We start from the raw sequence: 19,244 nt of genomic DNA, 5'->3' as shown, positions 1-19,244 counted from the left end.
GTATAATAATAATAATACCCACTGCACAGTTATAGCGGATTCTGTTCAAGTGCATTAAATATTATTTTTGGCAATACAGCCACGTTTCTCAGAATTGTTCATCTGCGCAGCAGAAAATGTACGCCATCGTCTATTGGAAGTCTGAAATAATACATAGATATAGCTGTACATAAACTAGCAATATAAGCTATGTATGTATTAAATATCCTATAGGTGTCATGTCTGCCTTTTGCAGCATTTCTACAAGAATGAGTGAGGCAGACATTTGGCCACATGAAAACATCTGAGCCGTGCCCTGTGTGTCAATCTGCTGAGAAACCTGCCAGAGAATTTTCACCCACCTCCAAGGCAAGAGTGGGCAGAGCCTGGCCCTGCATCATTACCCCTGCATTGATGTTCTGCCATCTCAGCCAGGTGTTGCTGAGAGATCCTAGCAGGTGCATGGGCCAATCCAAAAGATTCCAGGGGGGTAAGGATGCTTCACCACCTGCTGAGCAGTCTCTTCTGCTGCCGGTCACTAGAGCAGCCCGTAATCACACGGAACAACGTAATACCCTGCCCACCTTTTAAAGGCATGTGCAGAACTACTGTTACTTCATTAGTAGGCTGATATTTAGATATTAAAAATAAATGTAATTAGCAGTAAATGGAAGTTATATTTGACAGCTGATATTTTACAGTTATGTTTTCTCTTGTAGAAAATAAGTCAATTCTATATATATCTTTAATAGACTTCTTCACAGTGATAATCCTATTAGAAGAGATTGGAGGAGCTCAGCTCACAGGTTAGATTACATGCGTCTCTGGACAGTGAAGAAATATATACAATTATACAAAGACCTTGGATAGCTATCAGATTTTTTTCAGGTCATTCTATATAAAGGCTAAGGACTTTACTAATTTTTTTCCAAAAACAATAAGATATTACCAGCCATTTCTATTAATTTTGGCTTTCACGTTCAAAATTCTGTTTTTTTTTTCTTTTTCCTGTCACCCTCACTTCCTTTCCCTGTGATGTCCATACAAGAAATGAGGTGTGCAGTTGTCACTGGTACAGCAATAAAAGTCTATCACCCCTTCCCTCATTTCTACTCTCTGTATTTCTGTACAGGAAATGGGGAGAGTGCAGCTGTCACCGGGACAGGAGGGCACATACAAAAATAAAAAGGTTTTCAAGTTCCAGAGCTGATGAATTGAATTTTGATCCATGTGTGGTTTCTCCCATTTGCCTGAAGACGATCTAAAAACTGAATTCTGTTGAACGGGCTTGTTGGAAAATTTTTCCGATGATGTGATCCGTGTATTCTGACAGCAGGGGCTCTCTTCTATCAGAATACACTGATCACTTGATTGGGAAAAAGTTTCCTAATCTTCACCATTCAGGGGAAGCCTTGTATGTTTATCAATGAATACAAGGCTTCCTCTGATTGGTCAAGGTAGAAATCTGACATCATCTACTCACCTCTCCATCTCAGTCAATCCGAAGAAGTCTTGTATTCACTGTTTTGGCATTCAGCATGTCTTTATCAGGTTCTGGCAGCAGATGGGAAGTCGCCCACATGGCTGTGGAACACGGTGCTGCATACTTTATGAAGCTAGTGTGACTACAGTATATTACAGCACACACAGCAGATGCATAGTTATGTAATGGAAACAGTTTGGGCCAACCTGTCAATTTCCATTAGGCTCGGTTCACATTGCCACGACTTGGGATCCAACTTGTGAGACCTCAAGTCGCATGTGACATGTGAAATCCCATGTTAGTCAATGACAGCTGTTTTAATTAGCACTACTGAAGGTGCTCGAACTTTAGAAAAGGTTCCTGTACTACTTCAAGGTGACTTCTATCCGACTTCTAGTGCCCATAGACTTTAATGGAAGTCGCCTCCAAGTCGGATCCTCCTCTATATTGATGTGATTTGGATCCGACATTACAGAAAGTTTACCCAGGCATTCCCTGAAAGTTGTGTGCAGGGAAAGAGGATTGATGCCACTCATACCCGTCCCAAGGAGTCCTGTAAAGATACTGTAATGGGGATGGCCTCAGCCGTCACTCTGGCCATGCCCTCTCATGCATTTTGCCCCACCCATAGGTGGACTGATCTCTTTCCCTTCACATTGCTTAGTTTCTGGTATAACTTGGGACGCTGCTCCCCTCTTCCCTGCCGACGGGGTGATCATGCTTTGTCCAGCTTTGAGCGGCACCATATGTTTGCTACATGGTTCTTATTCCCTGAAAGTTGCTTCAGAGTTGCGCCAAAGTCGCTTCAAAGTAGTGTGATGGATATGGTAAAATGCCTATTTGGTTTCCTATTGAATATATATATATACGTTTTTCTACACATTTTTATACATATTTACTTTTATACTTTAATACTATTTCTTTCTTCATATTTATAAATGTTTAGCATGAATATATATGTTGTGTGAATATTTTCTGCCTGCTGGACTTTGTGGTACTTTAAGAAATTCTTGTTTAAGAAATGTCTGCTCACAGGCACCGACCCCCCTCCCATCGTGCCAACTTGAAACAAAGGAATGTTTTTCTTTTTATAGATAAGACTTGGAAGAAGATCACACCTATACCATGATGGAGATTGTTTTCGTGTGGAAATGACCAATCAAAGACTAATATAATGCTTATGCTGTTCTCACATGACTCTTGCATCATTTTGCATATATATAAGCTCACTTTCTCATTATAATAAACTAGAAGTGTTCATAGACTGAACTTGTGTGTCAGCATGAGTCTCTTCCAGTGTGCGCACATTCCAAAGCTAGCTAGCAAAGATTAATTAGGACAGGAACAGATAAGCACTGGACAATTCAGTCCTCAACTAAATCAGTAGTACTCAAGTCGCCTGGCAAAGTCACACTTTAAGTTGTGCGACTTTCAGGTCGCATTATTGTGAACAAAGACTTAAAGTCATATTAAACCTAGAATTTTACTTTAACCTCCCTAGTGGTCTGATTATGTCAGTATTTCTGTGCTCAAAGCGGTACATTTTTTTTGCATGGAAATATGTCGTTTTATTTATTGTAGGCCTGTAATTTTTAGGAATAACTCACTGAAATCTGTCCGAACAAGAGTCTAGTAAACATCTCAGGTATGATAAAATTTGAAACACGAAATCATAAATTATAATACAATAAACAATCATAAAAAATAATAATATAATAATAAATGTAATTCAATAATGTAATCAAACCAAAAACACTGAAATTTGAAATAGAGCACCAAGTGCGCATATCACTGATCTTAGTCGCAGAATCGTTTTCAGTGTCTAATGACGAATTTCCCCACGAATAATTATCACTCAATTCTGCAAGTAGTTCTAATTTACTATCGCTGTTCTCTAGCTGGTCTAAAATCGTTTTTGACCTAAAGGGACGCTTTTTGGATGCCATGGACATTTCTTAGTTTCAAGGCAGAAAGAACAGTAAAAATGCAGGCAGGGCACAGGACAAAGCACTCGGGACAAAATGTATGTGAAATGCTTTTATACAGTAATGTTATACTATCAGGTTTTAGTGTATTGAGTGAATGTCACTTTTTAAATTTTTTAATTTCCCGCCGGTTTCGTCCCCGTACGTCCCGTACATCCCGATGCTCACAGGGAACAGAACCTAGAAGACGGATGCCGGCATTGGCCGGAGGAGATGGCTGGGGATGCTGCAGGGGGGACATCGCGGGAGCGCAGGACAAGGTAAGTGCTGGAGGGAATCGGGGGTCAGTGCTCGGCGTTGGTACTGAATGTTAACCCCGAGCTACACTCGGAAATACCGCCAGGGGGGTTAAAGTGTCTTTTGGCTTTGCAGAAAATTGTTTATGTTTGTTACATAGAGGCTGATTTAATAAAGGCAAATACAGTCATGGCCGAAATTGTTGGCACCCTTGATATTTCTCCAGGAAATCATGTATTTCTCACGAAACGTATTGCATTAACACATGTTTTGCTATACACATGTTTATTCCCTTTGTGTGTATTGGGACAAAACAAAAAAAGGGAGGAAAGAAAGCAAATTCGACATAATGTCACACAAACCTCCAAAAATGGGCTGGACAAAAGTATTGGCACCCTTTCACAACTGCGGATAAATAAGAATGTTACAAGCATGTGATGCTCCTGTAAACTCACCTGGGGCAAGTAACAGGTGTGGGCAATATAGAAATCACACCTGAAAGCAGATAAAAAGGAGAGACGTTCACTTAACCTTTGCATTGTGTGTCTGTCTGTGCCACACTAAGCATGGACAACAGAAAGAGGAGACGAGAACTGTCTGAGGACCTGAGAACCAAAATTGTGGCAAAATATCAACAATCTCAAGGTTACAAGTCCATCTCCAGAGAACTAGATTTGCCTTTGTCCACAGTGCGCAACATTATCAAGAAGTTTGCAACCCATGGCACTGTAGCTAATCTCCCTGGTCGTGGACGGATGAGGAAAATTGATGAAAGATTGCAACGCAGAATAGTCCGGATGGTGGATAAGCAGCCCCAAACATGTTCCAAAGACATTCAAGCTGTCCTGCAGGCTCAGGGAGCATCAGTGTCAGCGCGAACTATCCGTCGACATTTAAATGAAATGAAACGCTATGGCAGGAGACCCAGGAGGACCCCACTGCTGACACAGAGACATAAAAAAGCAAGACTACAGTTTGCCAAAATGTACTTGAGTAAGCCAAAAGCCTTCTGGGAAAACGTCTTGTGGACAGATGAGACCAAGATAGAGCTTTTCGGTAAAGCACATCATTCTACTGTTTACCGAAAACGGAATGAGGCCTACAAAGAACAAAACACAGTACCTACGGTAAAATATGGTGGAGGTTCAATGATGTTTTGGGGTTGTTTTGCTGCCTCTGGCACTGGGTGCCTTGACTGTGTGCAAGGCATCATGAAATCTGAGGATTACCAAAGGATTTTGGGTCGCACTGTAGGGCCCAGTGTCAGAAAGCTGGGTTTGCGTCCAAGATCCTGGGTCTTCCAGCAGGACAATGACCCCAAACATACGTCAAAAAGCACTCAGAAATGGATGGCAAAGAAGCGCTGGAGAGTTCTGAAGTGGCCAGCAATGAGCCCAGATCTAAATCCCATTGAACACCTGTGGAGAGATCTTAAAATTGCTGTTGGGAAAAGGTGTCCTTCCAATAAGAGAGACCTGGAGCTGTTTGCAAAGGAAGAGTGGTCCAAAATTCCGGGTGAGAGGTGTCAGAAGCTTATTGATGGTTATAGGAAGCGACTGATTTCAGTTATGTTTTCCAAAGGGTGTGCAACCAAATATTAAGTTAAGGGTGCCAATACTTTTGTCCAGCCCATTTTTGGGGTTTTGTGTGACATTATGTCATATTTGCTTTTCTGCCTCTGTTTTATATTTGTTCCAATACATACAAAGGGAATAAACATGTGTATAGCAAAACATGTGTTAATGCAATACCTTTTTTGTGTGAAATACTTGATTTTCAGGAAAAATATCAAGGGTGCCAACAATTTCGGCCATGACTGTAGGTAGTTCACTCTACAAGGGAAGTTTCACTTTGCAGGGCAATGTTCCCCAGAGCTCAGTGAGTGAGGTGAATCTCTACTGACTTCCATCATCCAATCATGTGCAAGCAAAACTTCTTTTTATATTTTTCTTGCACATAAATTTTACCACACTCACTAAGCCCTGGGGGAAATTCCCTTGTTAAGTAAAACTTACCTTGCAAAGTAAATTGTCTTTTTGCCCTTTAGTAAGGCCACATTCACACCTGCTATTAGGTCCAGTGAGAATTGTACTGGCAGTTCTCCCTGTGGCTCTCAGCAGGTAGCTGTGGCTGCCAGCCCTGTTAACTATAATAGATCATCAGCAGCTGCACCTATTTGTGGCTGTCAGCACAGCCAGCGATTACCTGTGGTGATCACTGCTGGACGAATTCAAAGTGCATTCAGCAGCAATCGCGTAATTTCTGGATGTGTAGAAAGCCGCAAACAAGTGCAGATGCAGGTGACCTGTCATTATAGTAAGTAGGGCCAGCGGCCACAGCTACCCGCTGAGAGCCGTGGGGAGAACTGCCAGTACAATTCTCACTGGAAAAATCGCCGCTGTGAATGTGGCCTAAATCAACCCCCATACTTGTGCACTATAACTTTAAAAGAAATATTTAAAAATTGACACATTGATTTGCACTTACATTTTGCTCCCAAATTGAATTTTCTTGTGGAATACAATGAGGTGGGGGAGTTAATGGGCAACATAGTTAACCCTGTCTGTACTGTGCTGGCAGATTTTCATTATCAGTTGTAAACTAGATTTGAGGACTGCCTCTCCTAGCAAAGGGTTAAAATTTTAGAAGCTGAGTTTCTTTATATGTTAAGTTCCCATTCACACAGGCTTACCTATGTGTACACCTGTGCAAAGTCCAGTCTTTGCCTGCATGGGATGCACAGGTGTTCTGTGCTTGTGCTTACAGCCAGTGCTATTCATGTCTATTTAACAGCCGTGCGGGTGCATGTCCCCTAACACACACTGTCTGTATTCGGGGGCACACACCCACACGGCTCTCAAGTTGGGGCCACCAGCTATGTCTGTGCACTCACTGTATCCAAACAGACATGAATAGGATAGCCTGCACGTGGGTCTTCAAAGGGGTACATGTGTGTAAATGAGGCCTAATGAGGGACAGCACAGTAAGTCCCCAGTCTGAGTGGGGACAAAGACACTGTGAAATTGTCCAGAAATGCCATGAGGTTTTCTCCTTAAAAATACTTAAACAGTAAGAAATATTTAAAAAGTATGCTGGGTAAATAAAAACAAATAACAAATATTTAGTAGGGTTTTCTCAAATTTGACTGCAAAAGTGGAAATACACTTTAAGGAAACCTGGCACGAGAGAAAAACTTTGGCTGCCAATGTTGACCTCATGAAAACATGTATATTGCCTGGCTATTAAGCAGAACTTTTGGTTTGAATTCTCTCTGAATTACACATGTGAAATAAGTAAGCAGATCAGAAAGGTTTGAGAAAAGAAGTCCTTATCTACATGCTTTTTTCTGTGTCGTTAACTCAGAGCATTAAAGGTCAGCATAAAGTCAGGCATTACAATTTCAAAATAAGTTGGAAACTGCAGACATCATGGGGTTTATTTACTAAAGCTGGAGAGTCCAAAATCAGACTCCCTTCTGCATAGAAACCAATCAGCTTCTAACCTCAGCTTGTTCAATGAAGCTTTGGCAATGAAACCTGGAAGCTGATTGGTTTCTATGCAGAAGGGAGTCTGATTTTGGACTCTCCAGCTTTAGTAAATAAACCCCCATGTGCCTGTCTTGACAGGATTCCTTTAACCAGTAAGGCTGAGGGATAACCGGAAGTAGAGGTCATGTTGGGAGGTTTGCAGATACATTGACACTGTGTACCCAAACCATTATGTTGACCACACACGTAGCAATTTTCTATCATTCCAGCAATTTTCTATCATTCCACCACTTTCAACCAGTTTTCCATTGCAAAAACAATTGAAGAATCATGTCAACCTACCACCAAACGTTTATATATTTATATCCATATAGCAGAATGGTGGAAGGTTAAGTGCCAGGATATGGTCTTTTAGAAATCTAGGCCAAAAAAGTCAAAGTACACAGTTGCTATTTGGTTAGCAATTCTGCCTTACAGCACTAGAGTTGTAGGTTCAATTCCCATCCACAGCACTCACTGCCTGGAGTCTGCATGTTCTGCCTGTGTGGGTTTCCTTCCACACTGTAAATACATGCTGGTAGGTTAATTGGCTTCTGCACTCTATGAGTGTGCATTAGTGACCTGGGATTGAGGGTTAAGGACTGACCTAACTATACATTATATGTAAATTGACAGTGCTATATACAGTAAGTACCTGTAATAAATAAACGCACCATATGTTGCAAGATCTGCCTTTTTTGTGCTGACCTCCCCCCTTCTGCTGAAGTACCCAATGCTGCAACATTTTCTGCCTACCCCTTGGCCCAGCCCAAGGGTAGGTTGCACTGATGTAGTCCATTATTTTTTCATTTGAAAGTTGGCTGTATGTGGTCAAAATTTCCAAAATATGTGTCATGTGAGGTTAGCATTTGTCACTGTGTCCTCCAACTGTGGCATGGCATTAATACACAACTGATAAAGACATCCATACCGTTTGCTTACTAATAAAAAAAAAATAATTCAATCAATCATTGTTCATCGTTTGCACTCTTTTCACAAGGACATAAGTATTAAGATCTCTTTCCTTTAAACAGATTAAAGAGAAAATGCTGCTTATCTCTGTAGATAACCAATAAACTGAAACTCAATTCCTCTGGAGCAAAGAAAATGTTGTTCTAACCCTCTTAACTTTGCTGTTATTCAACAAACTATGGGAACATTAGGACACCTTATGCAGTGCATAGAGGAGTTGAACTTACATTGCCAACCCTTTTCTGGACTGTCTTGCCTTGCTTCATCTTGGAAAAGTAATGGTAATACAAAGACACGTATGTCATGATGGACTTCTCATCTGGGTGTGGGATCACTACATCTTCAGCATCCAGGAGCTTGGTGATACCCAGCTTTGTTTCTGCCACATCAAAGGCGTTATTCAAGTTGTACATTGGCTTGGTTGGCCTTAGAGAGTTGTAATCAATAAGGTCAGGTCTAGGACATAAAAAAAATATATTTTATATGGTCCATACAGGACATAAAATAAATCCTGTCAACAATTAAAAGAAACCTGTCATTAGAGAAGAAGTACATGGATTGCCATTGCTAACTTTCTTACATAATCCACATCAACCAATCATAAATCATCGGAATGTAACACCCTTGCTGTAATGTCAGCTGCAGGATGTTAAAACAAACACAAGATGGCAGTGTCCTGCAACTCAGTGACACACACTTTGGAAAAAGCTTTATGAATCTTGTAGGCTGAACTTCAGGACTTTGTCAGAAGGCTGCTCATTGGGGGACTACATTTTTCCCAGAAGAGCTGGCATGTGGTTGGAGGCATATAAATGAGGAAGCACGGGAACAGGAACAAAAAGTGAGAGGTGAGAGAAAAGAGAAGAAGCAGAGAGAGAGTTGTGCTGACTGCCAGAGAACCGGACCAAACCACAGAGTTAGAGAGAGGAGAGGCAAGAAGAAGTTGCTGACCACTGGCCTTGCCATCCTGTTCAGCAATACAGTCTGTCAGCAGGTGACCTGGAGTGTGGTGAACTGATGGAATGCTGCACGTAAGGCTGGAGAAAGCTGTGGGGGCCCCATCCGCTGACAGAGAGACACTGCCAGGACCTTCTAGAAGCCACCGATCGGGTGAGAAAGTCCACTAGTTAAGTAAGAGAACACTGACATTCTCCTCATGCCGGCTACTTTACCTGCACATAGTTGTGGACATTGCATTCAGTTAACGTGTTGCGGCTTAGTTCCCACAACCACTACTGTTGAACACATATGCAGCACAGTCCCATCATTAGAGCTGACCACAGTGCACGCCTTCTGCACACCATATTACATCAGTGCTCCTTTAACCATTGGCCTACCCTTCTAAATGAACTTTTACCACCATCACCATTATTTACTTCTGCCCAGAGTGGAGTTGTCCTTTGCCAACAAGCCCTATTGCCAGTTTGACACTGAAAGTGACACTGAAAGGGAAAGTACTTTTCCTTTCTTCTTACTCCCTTTGCATTGATCCTGTAAGCAACTGTCACCTACATCACTTCCCACTTGTTCACCAACTGGGCCCCAGAGAGCGCGCAGAAGATTCCTCACTGCATTTAAAGGGACATTGACTACCCTGGTCAAAGAGCTCTTTTATATTAGATTTAAGCCATGCCAACAGATTTTGAGGGCCCAAAGTGAGCTAGTTCTCTTGTTGCTAGTTTTCATTGCTCAGTGGGGCTGACACCATCCTCAGGTTGAAAGTTTTGGGTTAACTTCTGAAAAGAAGGCCTGTTAACCCTGATTGAGATTTTGCAGGATGTGTTGTTTCTTTGCTTAGAATTGCTAAGCGTAATCGTTGCCATTCCAGGTACCCATACCATTTTGTACTGTTTAACTGAGCTTACACTGAAGTTTAATAAAAAGCTCATATCAATTTACTCTAATTTGTGTGTGTTTACTTTCTGGTGGTAATTTACTCTGGTCAAAGGAATTCCGTTGTGTCAGCAGGGGTTGGGCTTTCAGAAAGGAGTCCAGAATGACAGGGAGCCCAAAAATAACTCAGCGACTCCTAAGGGAGTAGTGCTACAGGAACATTGAGCAGTTGCCATGGAATGCTGCAATTAGCAAACCTTACTTGGCCTCCTTACTTATAAGCAACATAAAAGTAAAGTCACATTTTACAAGGAAATTTTAAAAGAGATGATGGAGTTAATATAAAATATTCATATTTGATAAGTATGGAGGGTGGGACCAGGGAATGCAAAATATAAGAAGAATAAACACCTCCTTTTACTATGGAAACAACACATTCATTTACTGGTAGGGATAGTCTGGTGCTATCATTAAACATTGAGGGGTAAAGGTAATGCTGAAGGAGAATTTCTAAAACTGGTGAACTCAGGATCTGGTGCAGCTGTACATGATAGCCAATCAGCATCTGACTTCAGTTTGTACAGTTAGGCTTTGACAATAAAACCTGGAAGCTGATTGGTTTCTATGCAGAATTGCACCAGGTTTTGCACTGTCCAGTTTTAGTAAATAACCCCCATAAAGTCACATGACAAGTCAAAACACATTCATTTCAATGGGTGCAGTCTTAATCAATGTGACTCAAGTGGTAGCAAGAAAAGGTCCCTGCATTACTTTTTTACGACTTTGGTGCGACTTGAGAGCCATAGACTGCCATGTTAAATCACAGAAGTCACAAGCAAGTTGCATGACTTTGGGGTAACAGCAGCGTGAACCAAGCCTAAAACAAACATTAAAATATTTTCCTCCTCCTACAGAGGTATGTTAACTACTATGATTACTATGCAACCCACAGATTATATCTCATTTATGATGGGGCAAAGGTCATCAATAGATACATTTATGTTAATGCTTATCAGTTTCAAGTAGAAGTTAAATAAACAAAGCTAAACAACTTCGTTCACCAAGGAAGGGATATATCAAAAAAGACACAGACAGAATAAGGACCCATTCACAACATCTTGGTAAGCTAACATGTGGGGTACCACATGTAACATGATGACAGTATGTAAAAGAAAAACTGAAAAAAAATCTAATTTTATTTAATTTATTCATTTTCCAAAACATTGTGACAAAAAAATTACAACTTCTAAAAACTCACCATGCCTCTTACTAAATACCTTGAACTGTCCACTTTACAAAACAGGGTCATTAGGGGGAGTATTTGTACTGTCCTGGCACTTTAGGGCCTCAAGGAATGAGGTCATTAGTGATCATGATTGATACATTTTCACCTGCCACTTTATTAGGTACACCTGTTCAATTGCTTGGTAACACAAATTGCTAATCAGCCAATCACATGGCAGCAACTCAATGCAACTAGGTATCTAGTCGTAGTGAAGACAACTTGCTGAAGTTCAAACCGAGCCTCAGAATGGGGAAGAAAGGGGATTTAATGTGATTCTAAAGGCTTAAATTGAAAAAAAAATTACCAAACATGTCTATACTTACCTGCTGTGTTCAGTGGTTTTGCAGAGCAGCCCGGATCCTCCCCTTCACAGGTCCCCCGCCTGCGCTCCTGGCCCCTCCCTCCTGTGGGGTGGCCCACAGTAAGCAGCCTGCTGTGCGGGCACCTGAGCATGAGCTCTCCCCAGCCGCTGATTGACAGCAGCGGGAACTATTGGCTCCCACTGCTGTCTCAGCCAATGGGAAGAGGGGGTCCCAGATAGCTGAGTCTCTAGTGCACATCACTGGATTGAGAGGGGGCTTAGGTGAGTATTTAGGGGTGACTGGGGGGGCTGCTGCACATAGAATGCATGAAGGCAAAAAAACCTTGAGTCTTTACAACCACTTTAAGTGACTTTGAATGTGGCATGGTTGTTGGTGCCAGACGGGCTGATCTGAGACTTCTGATCTACTTGGATTTTCACGTTCAACCATCTCTACGGTTTACAGAGAATGGTCTGATAATAAGAAAATATCCAGTGAGCGGCATTTGTGTGGACGAAAATGCCTTGTTGATGTCAGAAGTCAGATGAAAATGGGCAGACTGGTTCAAGATGATAGAAAGGCAACAGTAACGCCATGTCAATATAGAAAAAAATCTCTGAGGAATGTTTCCAACACCTTGTTGAATGTATACCACGAAGAATTAAAGGATAAGTTCACCTTTTAGTAAAAAAATAATGAATGCACCTTTTTTTGCAAGTAAAAAAATGTGCATTTATTATTTTTGTCTGCAGGAGCCTGTAAAGCATTGTACCAGTGATCAGCAGATCACTGGTGCCATACAGGTCTCCTGCAGATCTGTCAGTATATCTGCTTGTCCATACATGATGTACAGTGCCTTCAATAAGTATTCATATCCCTTGAGATTTTCCACATTTTGTCATGTTAGAAACAAAAATGTAAATATATTTTTTGGGGATTTTATGTGATAGATCAACACAAAGTGGCACATAATTGTGAAGTGGAAGGAAAATGATAAATGGTTTTGAAATTTTTTTACAAATAAAAATGTGAAAAGTATGGCGGGCATTTGTATTCAGCCCCCTTTACTCTGATACCCCTAACCAGGGGCGGACTGACAAGTCATGGGGCCCCCGGGCAATAGGGGATCATGGGGCCCCTGTGTCCTTGCCCAAACTCAAAAAAGCCTATGAAAAAGGTACCAGGGGTATCTCATGGGGCCCCCTACTGACCCCGGGTGCTCGGGCAGTGCCCGAGTTTCCAAATGGCCAGTCCGCCCCTGCCCCTAACTAAAATCTAGTGGAACCAATTGCCTTCAGAAGTCACCTAATTATTAAATAGAGTCCACCTATGTGTAATTTAATCTCAGTATAAATACAGTTGTTCTGTGAAGCCTTCAGAGGTTTGTTAGAGAACATTAGTGAACAAATAGCATCATGGAGGCCAAGGAACACACCAGACATGTCAGGGACAAAGATGTGGAGACGTTCAAAGCAGGGTTAGGTTATAAAAAGAATCCCAAGGTTTGAACGTCTCACAGAACACTGTTCAATCCATCATCTGAAAATGGAAAGAATATGGCACAACTGCCAACCTACCAAGACATGGCCGTCCACCTAAACTGACAGGCTGGGCAAGGAGAGCATTAATCAGAGAAGCAGCCAAGAGGCCCATGGTAACTCTGGAGGAGCTGCAGAGATCCACAGCTCAGTTGGAAAAATCTTTCCACAGGATAACTATTAGTCGTGCACTCCACAAATCTGGACTTTATGGAAGAGTGACAAGAAGAAAGCCATTGTTGAAGGAAAGCCATAAGAAGTCCTATTTGCAGTTTGTGAGAAGCCATGTGGGGGACACAGCAAACATGTGGAAGAAGATGCTCTGATCAGATGGGACCAAAATTAAAATTTTTGGCCTAAAAGCAAAGCAAAACGCTACTGTATGTGTGGCGGAGAACTAACACTGCATATCACCCTGAACACACCATCCCCACCGTGAAACATGGTGGTGGCAGCATCATGTTGTGGGGATGATTTTCATCAGCAGAGACAGGGAAGCTAGTCAGAGTTGATGGGAAGATGGATGGAGCCAAATACAGGGCAATCTTAGAAGAAAACCTGTAAAGAGTCTGCAAAAGAACTGAGACTGGGGCGGAGGTTCACCTGCCAGCAGGACAACGGCCCTAAAAATACAGCCAGAGCTACAATATAATGGTTTAGATCAAAGCATATTCATGTATTAGAATGGCTCAGTCAAAGTCCAGACCTAAATCCAATTGAGAATCTGTGGCAAGACTTGAAAATTGTTGTTCACAAATGCTCTCCTTCCAATCCGACAGAGCTTGAGCTATTTTGCAAAGAAAAATGGGCAAAAATGTCCCTCTGTAGATGTGTAAATCTGGTAGAGACATACCCAAAAAGGCTTGCAGCTGTAATTGCAGTGAAAGATGGTTCTACAAAGTATTGACTCCGGGGGGGCTGAATACAAATGCGCGCCAAACTTTTCAGATATTTATTTGTAAAAAATCTTCAAAACCATTTATCATTTTTCTTTCACTTCATAATTTTGTGCCACTTTTGTGTTGGTCTATCACATAAAATCCCAATAAAATACATTGACGTTTTTAAGGCACTGTATGAGCAAGCAGATATACTGACAGGAAGAATGAATGAACTACCAGGGTGCTCCACAACGCAGTGGTAGTTCATTGAGGACTACAAGCAGACAGCTGCTAAGGCTGTCAGGACCTGTAGTTTCTCATTCACAGAGGACTGTGAATGAGTGACGCAGCTGGGTGGGCTTTTTAAGTTTTGACAGCTAGCGGAGGAAAGAATGAGGGTAATGAGGGTAATGAATAAGCGCTGTCTTTAGCATGAAACCCATTTACCTGCTAGTCTCCCACTGTATTTCACTGTCTGTATTGGTTTTTTCCTGGTCCAATAAAGTGGATTGTTTGTAGTGCAGCCGATCGGACTTCCTTTGTTCTCATCTAGGCAGCACACGAGCTGGGCTAGCATATACAGGAGGAGTTGTGCATGGAGACTGGGAGTCTCTCTACCTTGAGCAACAGTAAACATAAGATCCCCCGCTAGTTATCAAGGCAGGAAGCTTGGGCTGGTCTGATCATAACATGTTACACCCAGGGGCAGACTGACAACTCATGGGGCCCCCGGGCAATAGGGGATCATGGGGCCCCTGTGTCCTTGCCCAAACTCAAAAAAGCCTATGAAAAAAGGTACCAGGGGCATCTCATGGGGCCCCCTACTGACCCTGGGCCCTCCGGCAGTGCCCGAGTTTCCAAATGGTCAGTCCGCCCCTGGTTACACCCTGTAACATGTTAGGAAAGGTGAAGTTATCCTTTAAGGCAGTTCTGAAAGCAAAAGGTGGTCCAACCCAGTACTAGCAAAGTGTACCTAAAAAAGTGGCTGGTGAGTGTATATATCATAGTTTGAAGATCCCAAAACTTTCACGCAGTCTAAATAACACTGATTTGGGTTTTTGTTACCAAAGAAATGTAACAGGTTACATTTTGATCTAAATGTATGAAGAAAGAATATTTGTTTGCAAAATGTTCTAACAGAAAATAAGAAAATGTTTTTGTTATTTGTCCTTGTATTTTTTTGTTTATATAGCGAAAAAAAAAGTGGTGAAAGAAGCTCTATTTATGTGAAGAAAAATATAACATGTTCCTTTGGTTACAGTGTTGCATGACCAAGCAATTGACAGTTAAATTAGCGTAGTGCTGAATAGCAAAACATGTGCTGGTCATGAAGGGGGTAAAACCTTTGGAAGGCCAAGAGGGTAATACCGCTTCAATTGTCAGTTCATTATTCTTTACAAGTGAGGTCAGATATGCAAAGGAAAAAATACAATTTGAACCTGCTTCAACAGTTTACACCAGAACATTCATTATGGAGATTTTTCAACCTTTGTTCCTGTCCAAGTGATACCCTGTCATACCATGACACACAAGGAGTCACTGGAACATCTTCCAAATGGGCATACAGACAGTGATAAAACCCGATAGAGGTTCTAGCTTTTCTCTGCCATGGTAAAAAGACATCCTTTTAGGATCCTCCAAGAAAATAAAGTTACCTGTGGGCATGGATGAGAGCATTGAATGCAAGGCCATCCCGCCAGGTCCTGGAGAAATCCTGCACATCCACATTGGAGTAGGGGGCCGTTTTAATTTGACACCATATAAGAAGAGCTTCTTTGGCCGATGCTTGAGCTGCAGTGGCACCAAACTCATCCTGGTTAGAATGACAGAATATTAAAGAGGAATATTATTTTGTTTTAACTGTAGGAGAATGCAAAAGATAACATTTTTGAACTTATTACTTGAAGTAAGCAGGAGATAGAAGAACTTAGTATTAGTAGTATTTGTAATTTTGTAATTTTGTAATTTTGTATCTCCTGACTCAAAGGGGAATTCTGCATGCTTGTAATGCCACCCCATGTTTACCTATGCTCCAAGAATGGATCAACCACTTTACAAATCATTTCACATTTCTTTTTCATTATAAAAATTAGCAAAGATGCAAAAATCGGAGCTTTATCCACTACCTAATGTTGAGCAAGGCCCATGCTGCAACCTGCCATACAGAATCCAATGAATTTTCTGCCATTTGCTCATGTATGAGGGATCTCAACGTATGGTGGTATCTGATGACATCACAAGGATAGTATACTCAAGCCATCACATCATGTCTGCTAGAACATCACCTCATATTCATGCCCAAACCACAGAATTCCAAAACATTGAACAATGTCTGCTTGATCCTGTTTATGGAGTCTGTGGAGTCAGACTGAGAGATCATAACAAGAGACACCAAAGGCAGCTAAACCACATGAGGCTCAACAGCCACTGGTTAGGGCCTACATTAGAAAGGTGGTCACTGATAGCCAGATCTCCTAAAACAAATGTTAGGTAGAGCGACTCCTGTCTGTTCAGCAATGCAATGCTCTGCACCAGGACCTACCATCGACATTTCACAACACATTGGCAATACTTATCAAATGATAATGATTGCTTGTGACAATTGAAGGGGCTTGTCATTTCCCTTAAAGTGTTACTAAACCCACAACAGTAAAATCAGTCTGTATATGCAGTAAAGCGTGTTTTTTATACTCACCTAAGGGGTTAATCCTTTGCATTGTGTAAAAAAGCACGTTTGATCCTATCTTCTCTGATCCTCCCCTTCTTCTACTGTCCCCAGTCCATCTGCTGATAGGGCAGAGCCTTGGAGGCAAGCTGCACATGCTCAGTTTGGTGCATATTGCTAGAGAGTTTTTTTTCTTGGGAGTGTGCATGTGATCAGCACAGGGCCAATCAGCACTGTCCAGGCAGAGGGTCAGAGGATATGCAGCCTTATAGGACAATCAGGGGAGAATGAAAACCCCTTCTACAAGCTTTAACCAGTGCTCGGCTGGACACTGATAGAAGTCACAAGACTGCTATATACTGCTGATGAGAAAAGGTATTTAGCAGTTTATATTTACTAAAATAATCGCATCTCCATGTTCTGTGTACTGTGGGTGATCAGATATAGTAAATGCAGGGTCCTGGGTTTAGTAACACTTTAATGGAAGTCATAATGGTGAGTCCTAATAGCAACCAGCAATGCTCTAATCAGGAGCAAGATCTTTAGGTTAGGATCACATTATTTCATATCGGGAACGTGCACACAATTGTACGCATTCCTGATGCACAAAAGTAATGCGCTGCTCTTTAGCATGCACCCGGAGGTGCCATTAATTCCTAATGGCCCCCGCACACATCAGAAATAATGTCTGTGTTTTTGCATGCACAGAACCGCATGGGCTGCAGCACCCTGTGGTTCAGTGCGGTGTTGTTTTTAAAAAAGAGTCCAGAGCTTTTTAAATGGGTTTATGTGGGTAGGGCAGCTGATTTAAATGAATGGGTTGTCCTACATGCAGAATGCAACCGTATAGATCTGCCAAGCCTTGATAAGAAACAAATGTATGAACAATAAGCAACCAGAAAAATTGCTTTTCTCCACAGCAGATAACCAGTAAATGAAGCACTGCATTCACATGCAGACTAATTTGTATGGGCAACACATGAACTTGTTTTCACTTCAGTTTTATTAGTTAGTTTACATACAAATCTCTCTGCAATACGAGGGTATTGAGTTCAGTGCTTTAGCTGTACCTTATCCAATGTGATGGAAGCAATCTGAAATCGCAGAATAATAATCCAAATCAGTCCTAAGATTAATGTCCGATCTCCATCTACAATATTTTCTGGACCAATAAGCTTCACAGGGACCTAGAATAGAAATAAAGTAAGTAAAATAGAAGATGGTCTACCTATATCAAAGCTGGCACTATAGTGATCTGTCACTACAAATAATAACGGTGCTGAGGAAAACCTAGATGCCACATTAAATTATACGCAGATGATTGCTCGGGAAGAAAAATATTTAAAATTACAATTAAACATTTATGTTTCATTATACTAGGTAACCAATTTCAGGAACTTGTATTGAATCTGTCATAGTTTTTTTATTTTTCATAGTAGGGTGAAGACTGAGTCTGCATGTTACAATTTCCTTTTAATTTGCCCTCTCTGGACAACCACGGTTGGGGGTGAGGGATGAAATGATAGGCAATTAAAGATAGGTGGGAAGGCACCAATTTTGCCATCCCATTTTCTTTTTATGGGCAACTACCCTGAAAATCAGTCAACAGTAGGAGCTAGTTCACATCACTGCCCTGAAAGTGTTACCCAACACATACACAAAGACGCGTTTCCTTTCAACATGTGTAATTTATACCAATGTGTGGCATTGGTGTGACCTGTGATATAATGATGCAAGTGTTGTTTTATTGCAGCACATCATACAGCACGGAATATCACTGCACCTACCCTTAATGTTCTGCTGTGCAGAGACTTGCATAAAGTGTAAAAAAAAACAAAGTAAACAGTACAATGCACTGTAATCGCATTTCACACAACCGCTCACTGCTCCTATACACTGCACACCAGTGGCTGCACGTTGTAGCGCAGAGCTGGTGTTAACCCAGCCTTAGGGAATATAAACATGCTTGAGACAAACATACATCTATGATCATACAAGAAAAAAGAAAATCACACTTCTGTTTCTATGGAGAAAAAATGGGCAGCCTAAATTTTTTAAAGACCCTATCTAAAGTTTAAAAGCAGTCCCTAGCTACATCTTTCATTTACTGCAGCAATTCCCCATGCTGAACTGATGAATGCAAACTTAGGTCTGAATTGTCTTCAATGGCAACTGCTTTAACGCTCTGATATTACAGATGTTCACATAGTTCTAATCGGTACACCTGCCAAATTTTCAGTGGTCTTTTTACACCTTCCTACATCCAAACTGATCCGATCCACTAAAAACCGACTGATGGGGATCTGTTCTCCTTCCATCCAGCAGATATGATCGAATGGCAGTTAGGTGTAAACTAACAAGCGGTCTGTCATATTTGCATTGGGACAAACATAGATCTAAATGTAGCAATAACAGTATAATATATATACAGTATATATATATATATACAGTGGGGATCGAAAGTTTGGGCACCCCAGCTAAAAATTTGTATTAATGTGCATACAGAAGCCAAGGAAAGATGGAAAAATCTCCAAAAGGCATCAAATTACAGATTAGA

General features: G+C 41.4%; 1 protein-coding gene and 1 long non-coding RNA gene across 2 annotated transcripts in view; one reads left to right on the top strand and one right to left on the bottom strand.

Moving 5' to 3' along the window:
* The window catches only part of LOC149454958 (uncharacterized), a 40,913-nt gene extending 30,832 nt beyond the window's left edge, over positions 1-10,081 (top strand). Inside the window, exon 3 of the long non-coding RNA XR_016314156.1 lies at positions 8,246-10,081. This is a non-coding gene — a long non-coding RNA (uncharacterized LOC149454958). The remainder of the gene's footprint in view (positions 1-8,245) is intronic.
* SPTBN5 (spectrin beta, non-erythrocytic 5) overlaps positions 1-19,244 on the bottom strand; it is a 435,120-nt gene that overhangs the window by 394,911 nt on the left and 20,965 nt on the right. The window contains exons 3-5 of the mRNA XM_089686901.1: positions 17,758-17,874; positions 15,678-15,835; positions 8,411-8,639 (exon numbers count right to left, since the gene is read on the bottom strand). Of these exons, the coding sequence (XP_089543027.1) occupies positions 8,411-8,639; positions 15,678-15,835; positions 17,758-17,874 (504 nt within the window). The remainder of the gene's footprint in view (positions 1-8,410; positions 8,640-15,677; positions 15,836-17,757; positions 17,875-19,244) is intronic.

Source organism: Staurois parvus, unplaced genomic scaffold, assembly GCF_062004578.1.
Source record: "Staurois parvus isolate SC_StPar_1 unplaced genomic scaffold, SC_StPar_1.0 ptg000414l, whole genome shotgun sequence".
Classification (NCBI taxonomy): Eukaryota; Metazoa; Chordata; class Amphibia; order Anura; family Ranidae; genus Staurois; species Staurois parvus.
Note: the sequence above shows the minus strand (reverse complement) of the source record. Positions and strands in the feature narration are given on the sequence as shown.